The sequence below is a fragment of the Coturnix japonica genome, chromosome 3 (genome assembly GCF_054131305.1).
Source record: "Coturnix japonica strain WE chromosome 3, WE-NBRP24, whole genome shotgun sequence".
Taxonomy (NCBI): domain Eukaryota; kingdom Metazoa; phylum Chordata; class Aves; order Galliformes; family Phasianidae; genus Coturnix; species Coturnix japonica.
This window is the reverse complement of record NC_140665.1, coordinates 64,169,923-64,180,866: the sequence shown is the minus strand read 5'-3', so window position 1 is coordinate 64,180,866 and position 10,944 is coordinate 64,169,923. Positions and strand designations below refer to the sequence as shown.

Below are 10,944 nucleotides of genomic sequence, written 5' to 3'. Positions count from 1 at the left end.
TGGCGCAGCCCACCCCAAAGGTCAGCCCAAATACCCTGATGGTACTGCAGAGCCTATTGCTGGGGTGGGCCAATAGGGTGGATGTGGCAAAGAGCAAGGTTTGGGGTGATACAGATTGTGGTGTAGTCTCCAATGGGATGTTCCCCATGTTCTGTGCAAAGGGTGAAGTGCACTTCGGAAGAAGTAGGTGCAGAAGGATCAGCTGATAACCTGCCCTTCCTGCCCATAGTGTATCTCCAGGTCAATTTTAAACATTACGAGCTGCAGTGACTGAGTTTTCTTCAGCAAAACGCCCATCTGTATAGTAGTGTAGTCCAGAAAGTGTTCAATGCACTGACCAAAGCATGCAGGTTGTCCACACCAACATGGCTAAGTTAGTTCTGTGCCTCTTGGTCGTGACATTTCCTAAGCAGCCCACTGGAAGTACTGGCATGGCCTCAACTGTACAGACACTAGCCACCAGGCAAAGCTCTTCTTTAATCCAATTGCAGTGGCATTTTTCTTATTTACAGCACTTATGAAATTAGACAGAGTTGGTAGCCTGGCATCATGAACACAATCCTCACGTATAGTTTCATATTATAATCTGGGGAAATGCTGAATCAGGAATTTGTAAGAAAACACAGCGCATGCTTGGAAACATCACCCAGCTTTAGTCCTATAGGTAGATGTGATTATCTCTATGCATCTGCTTACAGCCTGTTGTGCTCGGGGAGCTGGACAAGGGTTTAGGGGTAAACAAATGCTCCCTGCTCTGCTGTGCAAGGCTGGATTGCCAGGGCAGCCTCCCAAGTACAGGTTATAAAATTCAAATATTTAATCAAATCTGTATCCTTGTGACTCTTCCACCACAGGTGTGCCATTGTGTAACAGTGTGAAGGATGATGTCACATTTTAATAATGTTTTGCTGATGTAATAGTTTTGTTCTCCCTTCAACATCCTTCAATGAGCTGTTCCTGTAGTGCAGTCCTTTCACAGACAGCAGCAAAGAGTGGGATGGAATGGGCTCGCTGAAGCAATGCCATCTGGTTGTGGAACAGGAGAGTGCACGCTGTGTGCTGGGCAGAACCATGATTCACCGAGCAGCAGCTGTATGGGAGAGGAAGGGCAGGCTGCTGTGGATACACTGTGTGAAGTTACTTTATTTTCTTTCTGACATTAGTACCCGCATGAAGTCAATGGTACCCCCATGTATCTCTACGAGGTGGCCACCGAATCTGTCTGTGAGTCAGCAGCCAGACTGCTGTTCATGAGCATCAAGTGGGCCAAGAGTGTCCCTGCCTTCTCCACCCTGTCCTTACAAGACCAGGTAAGGCTCCTGTAGTGGGAGTGAATCATTCTGACCTGCCTGATAAAAGAGCTCTGAGTGGGTCTTAGACCTTCACAAATAATACTTTTTATCTATCACGGACCTAAAAAGATCTAAAGTTCAGGGCAGAGCATTAGAAATTGCTTATGGCTTGATTTTTGATTCTTAAAAATGGGAATAGCGTCTTATTTTGCTATTTCAGAATAAGGTGTGCTTAGCTGAACATATAGCCCAGGAGGATATAAGTGATTTCTGAAGATCATTCCTCTCCTCTCCTCTCCTCTCCTCTCCTCTCCTCTCCTCTCCTCTCCTCTCCTCTCCTCTCCTCTCCTCTCCTCTCCTCTCCTCTCCTCTCCTCTCCTCTCCTCTCCTCTCCTCTCCTCTCCTCTCCTCTCCTCTCCTCTCCTCTCCTCTCCTCTCCTCTCCTCTCCTTTCCTCCTCTCTTCTCGTTTCCACAGCCAACACTTTTTTCTTATTCCCATTGTTTTCTGTGAACTTACATTACAATTAGTCCAAGATAGTGGCATGAGAATTTGGCTAGCCTACAATACAATATTTTTTTCACCATTAATTAAAGTCTTCCTTAATCCGTCTTGTTTTCCTCTACGACAATTTGCCTTTGCTTCAAGTAAACCACATGTGAATCATACAAGATGAAGCAATTTCTTAATGACCTGATTCTTGATGAGGATGCTGTGTGCTTTGTATAACTCACTAATTCTAAAAAAGTAATCAGATAATTATAAAATAGAAGGGAAGAAATCCATGCAAAACTCCAATCATAAAACATGTTTAATACTTTGATATGTTTGAGCTAATTTCACAAACTGGTTACTAGAAATGCCATGCCTTAGATGTTGCATGTATCAGACATCAGAGGAACTAGATAATCTCCGTGGGTTCATGTTGCAGGAGTTGTAGTACATACGCAAATATAGATTTTTAACTGAGCTTCTTAGGGAACACACAGTGTTTTATGCTGAAGGGTACACCATGACAGTGTGTCATAAAGCTGAGGTCTATTGAACAGTCCCTTTTATAGCACCAGATCTTAAAACCTCAGCCATGATAGCAGACTAGCAAGGAAGCTGCACAGGCCTTATGCAACCACGCTCAGGTAGGCAGTGGTCTCACTGCAGTAAGCTGGTTTCTACCCCTGTCTTCCGCTGCTGTTATTCCTGTGCAGCACTGGATCTGAAGGAACAGGCCCCACTACTAAGGAGATGCAGCAAGCATGCTGCATCAGTAGAGCTGCAGGGTGCAGGAAGGTGCTGGGCTCATCTCCAGACCAGCAATGTCTGCAGCAACCAACAGCATTCACTGGAATCTCCTTAGGTGAAGGCTTCATTTGACATAATATGGCTGCATTTTCCAGCAGGCTGTCTCTGTCTGTGTGTGGGGGAAAAGGGACGCCTGCATTGCATGTGACCAAGCACGCCTCAACCAGCAAGGCCTGCTTTTCTGCCACCTGCCATCATTAACAACCCTCTTCCTGCTTCACCTTCACCTTCAAGGCTAATATGGGTGAACTACATATAAAAATTCCAGCCATTCTAGATCCTTATTCCCACTTGCTGCACCTCTTTGCAAACTGTCTTCCCCAAAACTTCAAGCTGCTTAGGCCTTTTACCATGTGGTTCCCCTGTTGTGTTCAGGAAAGCTGGAGAATAAATAACGCTGATTTTAATCACCTTACTTCACAAATAATCAGACCACTGATTTTTACAATGGTGCCGTTGCAGTATTTAATTGACAATGGCCCAGCTGTAAATGTCTGAATTTCTCTTTTTGTATCCCTGACATCTGAGTAGAATCAGAAACCTTTCCCTGGATTTGCTCTTGCTTCTTGTTCTACTGAAAAGAGAACTACACTGCGACTCTGGGACTTGGGATCAGCCTCATCTTGAAGGGAAGGAAACGAGCAGAAGCCAATTTGTTGTCCAGACACAGGCCCATGATGGCCGTGCCATTCTTCTGATTGAAGCAGAGGCTGCCCCTTCCCAATTCCTCAGAGCCTGTCACTGTCATAGCGCAGCCACACAGCCAAATCGCCGTGCTCTGAACTCGCTGGCCTGCAAGCCTGCCCAGCTGCTCCATGAGACAGATCGGCCCAATGCAATAAAAAGCAAGAAAAGGCCATGCTAGCAAGACAAGATGGATTAAGAAGCAAAAACCGGTCCTTTAGAAAGCCTGGCATTTCTTGTTTTTTTGAAGGGTTGAGTATGACTTCAGCATGAATTACTTTAATTGACGGTTTTACAGACTTATGCATAGGCATGAAGAAAGCCTCAGCTATTGGAATAGTCTCTTATTTCTAAAGTCCTCTGACTTTAAACGCTCAGTGGGAAAGAACATATGAAATTGATATCTTCCAGGAACCCCCATTCACTATCATTGTATCTGCATGAATGAATGACAAAAAACGTATTACAAAAACAAATGAAAAGCTGGCAAATCATTTCCTACGTCATACAGAAATCTGTATACCCAAAGGGATTACCTGCAGGAGGGGCTGGGGCAGGCAGGCTGCAGCATTTCCAAGGCTCATGGACAGGTTCTACTGCTCTGGCTGGAGCTGAGATTGGTGCTGTGCTTAGAATCCCCCCCGCATACAATGATCTGGGCAGCTTCTACTGTTGTCAGTGAAATTATTTCAAATGAATTATATGTAACCAGAGACAACATGCTTTTCAGTCATAATTTCGTTAACCAAGTTCTACAAAGCACATAGCACACAGAAGTCTTAAGACTGTAGCAACAAGCTTATGAGAGCACTTCTTTTCATTCTGTTCAGAGCAGGGTGATTTAAAACTCTCAGTGCTGCAAGGGCACTTAGATAAGGGATTCATTTTTAATGCATCTTTTCCGTATCATCTATTACATTCATATATCTAATTCCAAGGAAAACATTCATTTGGTATGAGGTATTCCTTTCTCAGAATTTTCTAGACTCAATATGCCTTCCTGTCTATCTCCCTAAGATGCTGCTGATATTTTCAGGGACCATAGCAGTATTACTGTGTTTTGCTCTTTTTTGCTGCGTATTCTGCGCAATCTGTTTTCACTGAATGGAGCCATGAGATGACCCCTTCTGAGCCCATGACAGTCTCACCCCTCCCCATATCTCCCACCGTACAGAGAAACAGAAGGTCCCTCAGGACGTCCTATAGGCTGGGTCAGGGAGCTAATGAATGTCAATTGAATTGGGACCCTCCAAACCCCTCCTAAGAGTTGGTCTAGGCCAACAACCCTTAGATGCTCTCAGTACTAAGTATACCTATTCTGGCTTTGCCATATGCATTATCAGGAGTCATGTCTCCTCATACGCACCAGTGCCTCTCCAAGGAAATTTATGGCATTGCCTCCAAACAGAGAAAAGCATATCATTCGTAAAGACTGACAATGCACAAAAACTGCAGGGAAGTAGCAATGCTGACAGAATAGCTGCTCGGATGCTGAGCTCAGAGCCCACTGCCCTGGTGATGGCTGTAGGAAGAGCTGAACATCCCCAGAGAACAGGAGAAAAGCACTCTTCCAACCTGCCCTAGGACAGTTCCATATGCCCATGGAGAGCGGGAGAAAGTCCATGCTGGTAGGAGTTGTGCTGAAAAACATAGGCAAGTGCTCAGGTCAAGTGCAAGCTCTTGGAGGCAGGACTTCTCACTCTCCTTTCTCTTCCCTTTTGGTCTGCAACACAGTGCATAGTGAGCCAACACCAAGCGACCGTCTACAGCGCATAGTCTTATTTCCAGACACCTTCCCTAAAAGCTAAGAGAAGGGCTAACGAATTTGGTGGGGGAAAATACCATGACAGGCATTTAAAGCAGCTTTTAAAATAACAGAAATTTACATATTTAAATTGTTTGTAAATCTATAAATTATACACTATGTTATATTGTACATCTATTGTATGACAGCTGATGCTTTTGGAAGATGCTTGGAGAGAACTGTTTGTTCTAGGAATAGCACAATGGGCCATTCCAGTTGATGCTAACACTCTACTGGCTGTATCTGGTAAGAATTGCACAATTTAATGACTTTGTTACAAAAATTACCATAAAAATACATTACTGAAAAAAGAACAACATGTAAAGAATAACAAATTCCTACTGAACAATAGAGCATACCTGTCATTTATAAATCTATATTTAAATGCAAATAATGTTGTTTTGTTGTATTCATGACTGCTTGCATTGTCATTTAAATGCAAATTACTGTGTTTGTTATCATCCAAGAGAAGATTTTATATTAACTTTCGTACAATATAGTCAGTTTACATGGAACCAGATAGACAAGTGTGACAATAGAATGGATATTGATACGCAGGATTTTGTCAGAAATCAATATAAATTAAAGCAAATGCATTTAATATTATTGATTTCATCTTTTTTCTTTTTCATCATTTTTCTTTTTCAGGCATGAACGGCGACAACACAGATTCTCAGAAGCTGAATAAAATTATTTCAGAAATACAGGCTTTACAGGAGGTTGTGGCTAGATTTAGACAACTCCGGCTAGATGCCACTGAATTTGCCTGTCTCAAATGCATCGTCACTTTCAAAGCTGGTAAGCAGAAGTCACCCCACACCTACCTGGCCCGATAGCTTTGAAGCTGCCACGTAAAAGTGCAAATGATGTTTTAAACCGCACATAGCACTGCACCGCCCAATTGTTTCCTGGTATGGAATTCCAATGATCAGTGCTGTGCTCTGAAAGGCTGGCTGTGAATTGCTGAGGTACTAATGAGACTGTTTCATGTCCATGGGTAGTGTCAGCTGGTCTGTCCCGACACCACTGAGCTGTAACTGTCTGCTTTCCAGTGCCGACACACAGCGGGTCCGAGCTGAGGAGCTTTCGGAATGCAGCTGCCATCGCCGCCCTCCAGGACGAGGCCCAGCTCACCCTGAACAGCTACATCCATACCAGGTCAGCTCCGTCTTGTCCTTCCAGATGTGGCAGAGAGGACATTACCACCCAGGTTTTTACAGCAGATGGCCTCCTGGAATTAGGCATTTCCCAAGGAAATTAGGGGAATGGTGTTTATTCAGACAAGTGGAAAACAGAAAAAGATTTTCCTCTGGGAAGAGACACTGCTGTGGGGCATTTTGCATTCTCAAGGGCTAGATTTCCTCCGCCTTTTATTCTAATAAGTAATGCTAACAGGGACACTTAACATCATGCAGCCTCCTGTCATGGAACTGAACAGAGAGGAGGGGCAGAGGAGAAGCCAAAAGAGTACACCTAGCATCCTCTGCATCAGCCTCCCTGGCTGGGTCAGGATGCCCAGGGAGAGCTACAGCAGATCCTGTGAAATCCATATCGTAGCCTATGCAGTGGAAATCCATGAGAGCAGCATAGTGGGAGATGAAGTGGTAGAAGATGCTCTTATATGTTGTTTTTGTTTCTGAAACTTTTATCTGCTCTAACAGCAGTTCTGCCTAGGAGAAGTCAACCCCATGTTAGAGAATAGTTGGCAGCAGCCTTTGAAGCACTTCTGTATAGCCCAAAGGCAATGTCCTGCCCTGCAGATGGGAGCAAAAACACAAATTCTGTCCAGTTCTGGCTAGTTCAGTGCAAAAAGAATCACCCCTGTGGCAGCAACCTCACAGGAGGCTTTTCCCATGGCAAGTGCTCCCTGGAGACTCTGAGTGAGCCAGAGCTTGTTGGAGAGAATAGTCCATGAAAGAAATTGTCACATGCCATGTTTTCCATTCCAGGCATGGTGACATCTCCATTCCATTTTTGCACTGTAGGAAATAATAAGCTAAAGAGAATCCTTTGTAAAATATTACTTACTCTTCATTACTATATATTACTCTTTATGGATCTATTCCTGCTTACAGGAAAACCACTGTTACGCAGAGACTTGAGAATCACACTATGCAAAGTCAGTGTAAGCACAAGTAGAATACATACCCTGTGTTATATTGGCTTCAGAAGCTGTGAGAAAGAATGGAGAATATCCTAATATGCAAATACATTACCTGGGGACAAAACACAGGTTCTTTAATAAAAATAAAAATATTCTTTCCAAATGTCAGTTGTTATTGTGCAAGGCAATCAGAAGGAGGCAAAATGATTACCATGACAATCTGGCTAAGTTTAAATTGCACTTTAAATGACAGGGTATTTATTATAGGTCAAACTCGTCCCTGAACTGCATCAAGAACATAGTTGTTGTCTGAGGGACAAGCCAGAGCAGATCCTGTATCTATATTGCTGCTACTCTGAGGGAACAAACAAGGGAGCTAATCAGAACTCAGGGACCTTGGTCTATATTCTTCCGACCTCCATTAAGAGAGTTTTCCTTGGGGTCAACCTTCTAGCTCACGTGAGTACAAACCAGGGGCTTAGCACAGGTAGCACCCATCTGTACAATTCACTGAATACTGGTCTTCTCCATAACGTAAAGGACTTTCTTTGGAGAAATATCTATAAACATCACTAATGTTTTTTTCCCCTCTCTCCTTCCCAGGTACCCTACACAACCCTGTCGTTTCGGAAAACTTTTATTGCTCCTACCAGCTTTACGTTCCATTAGTCCATCCACAATAGAAGAAGTGTTTTTCAAAAAGACCATTGGGAATGTACCAATCACAAGACTGCTTTCAGACATGTACAAATCCAGCGACATATAGATTTCCTTAAAACAAACCATCAGGATGGACAGTTTGAGAAGAACTTTAATCTATGGAGAATAAGCCTCAACTAACAAAATCTACAGGAAGCATAAGCCTGGGAATGTTTAGCCTTTAAACCCATTGACAAAAAAAAATACCCCAGTAGATATGATTCTGCTGCTCTGAACAGAGCGATTTAGATCATGGAGAGAATGCTTTGTTCTACAGAAAAAGTGAAAGTGGTTGGAATTTGGCTGCTTTTCCTGTTACTACAGGATGGAGGCAATTCAGATGCCAGTCATAGTTAACAAAGACTGTGCTATTCTCTCATTGAACTGGCAGATCTGAGACGAAATGTGAAAGAAGGTACTTTAGTTTTGTTCAGTATTTGGAACTGGGTGACCAAACTTGGCTTCTGTTGTAACGTGAGATGTGGTGGCCTTCAGAACTGTTTTAAAAGTAGCCTATGTTGGTAAAATGTTTTAATACGGTAGGCAACATTTAAGACCAGGTTACCAAAACATTGCTTCTGCAGTAACACATCATGAAGTGGCCTTCAGAACTGATTAAAAAGTAGCTTATGACAGCAGTTCCATTCTTCCTGCAAAATAAACTGGTGATCTGTGATGCAGATGTCACCAGAATTAACATCTCACGACAGAAGAGCTTTATACAACTCCCCGACCCTTCTCTCCTCCTTACACACACGCACCAACCCACCACAGCCCCCGGCAAAGAGTGCAAGTCAAGGAAGGAAGACAAAAACAGCAAAACCAAATCCAATGGAGATGACTGCTTCAGTGACCTGCTGGCTGTCCCGTTGGCACACTGCTGAAACCAAAGGCAACGGCGGCCAAACTCTTTGTCAGTGAGATGTGCAGACAAGTGAAATGACTGTAAAGACACCAACGGAAATCATTTCATTTCAAGGAAATAAAGTTGGTTGACTGAAACGACGCTAACAACTTTCAAAAGTCTCCAATGCCTTTTTAGAAAACTCCAGGTTCTAATTTTGAAGCCTTGTTCACCTACACCCTCTTACACACAAAAAATGTTATAAGCTGCTTACTTGATGTATGAAACATGTAGGAAAAAAAGAATTAAAGATAGCTGCTGTACTTTTCAAGATTTGATTTGTTATTAGAAACTAGCACTGAGAAAAATCAGCACTTGGACTATCATAGAATGAGTAAAACTTTTCCTGTACAAAGTGGATTAACTGATTTGTGAAGTTAAAAAGTTGTACTCATTGTATTTACAAAGAATAAAAATATATTGAATTTACTTTCCACTGTCCTTTCAACATTTCTCCTTTCATTTCACGATTAGCGTCTTCCACTGTACACTACTTATCGGGCAATAGAAATAATCTCAACTAAAATGTATTGCCATAGGCACTGTGGGATCTCAATCACCAGATGTTTTAAAGGACAGATGAGACAACCATTAAGGGAATAACTCAGCTACAGGTGATGCTACCTTCAGTCAAAGGTAGCATCACCTATTTTCAAGAGGTGATGCTCATGAAACTCCCCCCATTTTCAAGAGTAACTCAGCCTTTAAGTATAATTCAACAATAGGAGGGAATTTTATAACAGATCGCTTTGCATTAACTAGAACTACTTGAAAAGCTAGACTAAAAAGTTTGACACTCAAATAACTGATCTTTGCCCCCTTCATACATACCAAAGACCGTGCTGATTCAATCCCACAGTCCTACCCATGGATTCAAGCATCAAAACTTACACAGCCCACTCGCGACTCAGAGCTGTACCACTAGCATCTGTTTCCTTCCATTCCAAAATCCAAAAATAAAGACTGCACTTAGTTGAGAGCAACCAGATAACCTTTGTCGATAAAGTAAGAAATGAATTCTTGTTTTATTGCAGCCACAAAATAGAATGCTTAAAGACAAGCGTTCAGTGATACTACACATAACCCAGTCATCCCACCCAGTCAGCTCAAGCTTTCACATCCAGAGTTCTATACAAATGACAAAGAAGTTGTTTAAAATGAGATTAACAGTCTTTTTTAAAGAAAATGACTAACTTTGCATGTTTGTAGTATGTTTTCTACATAGTGATAGAACAGAGCATATTTTATATATAAGAAGGAAAAAGCAGCAAAAACCAACTCTAAGCCAACATGCACTCAAATTGTTTGGAACATGCACCGTTAAGAACACAAAACACTGGGTCAGACTGCTTCTAGTGTCCTTGAATTGGTTTTCAAGAGCATCTATATAGGTAAGTTCCACATCATGCTTCAGAGCACTAAGGCTTTTCTAACCATAGAACCATTTAGGGAGAAAGACTATCTCAACAACGTTGCTTGCAAACTCAAATTCAGGAGTTCATAATCTGCATTTCACCATTGGTCATACAAGCATAATACTACAGCCTTTCCTTCTCTTAACGTGATCACATTGCGTAGCAGGCTTGCATGACTCCATATCCTAATGGCAGCTGCAGATCAGGGCCACCTTCATCTTCAGCTATAGGACCTAAAAATCCTATCATGGGTTACGTCAACATTTCTTTCCCTGCAGAATGGTATAATTTTCATGTAATAGCTGAATCTAGATTGAAGCTTCTTATACCAAGTGAAGATGCATCCTTCTTCCAAGTTTAATGAAGCCAGAAATCTGTTGACTACATACCACAAACAAGGATACAGAGTTAGGTCCATAACACTGGAACAACCTTTAATACTTTCTATGTTTCATAATGTGACAAAAAAAGAGAACATCACTCCCATCTATAAGGGAGTGAGGTTCCAGGGGACTACAGGCCAGTAAGCTTCACATTTGTGCCTGAGAAGACTATAGATTAGATTTTCCTGGAAGGCATGTTAAGGCACACACAGGGCAAGCAGATTATCTGAGACAGCCAGCACAGCTTCAGCAAGGGAAGGTTATCCCTGACTAGCCTAGTAGCCTTCTATAAGGGAGGACATCAATGGACAAAAGGAAGGAAATTGATATCATCTACCTGGGCTTTCACAAGGCCTTTGAC

General features: G+C 42.4%; 1 protein-coding gene across 1 annotated transcript in view; it reads left to right on the top strand.

The window, feature by feature from the left end:
- NR2E1 (nuclear receptor subfamily 2 group E member 1) overlaps window positions 1-9,214 on the top strand; it is a 14,666-nt gene extending 5,452 nt beyond the window's left edge. Inside the window, exons 4-9 of the mRNA XM_015858725.3 lie at window positions 1-20; window positions 1,164-1,310; window positions 5,228-5,324; window positions 5,727-5,876; window positions 6,131-6,236; window positions 7,786-9,214. The exon at window positions 1-20 is cut by the window's left edge and continues 216 nt beyond it. Coding sequence (XP_015714211.1) covers window positions 1-20; window positions 1,164-1,310; window positions 5,228-5,324; window positions 5,727-5,876; window positions 6,131-6,236; window positions 7,786-7,948 — 683 coding nt within the window. The 3' untranslated portion in view covers window positions 7,949-9,214. The remainder of the gene's footprint in view (window positions 21-1,163; window positions 1,311-5,227; window positions 5,325-5,726; window positions 5,877-6,130; window positions 6,237-7,785) is intronic.
- The last annotated feature ends 1,730 nt before the right edge of the window (window positions 9,215-10,944 follow it).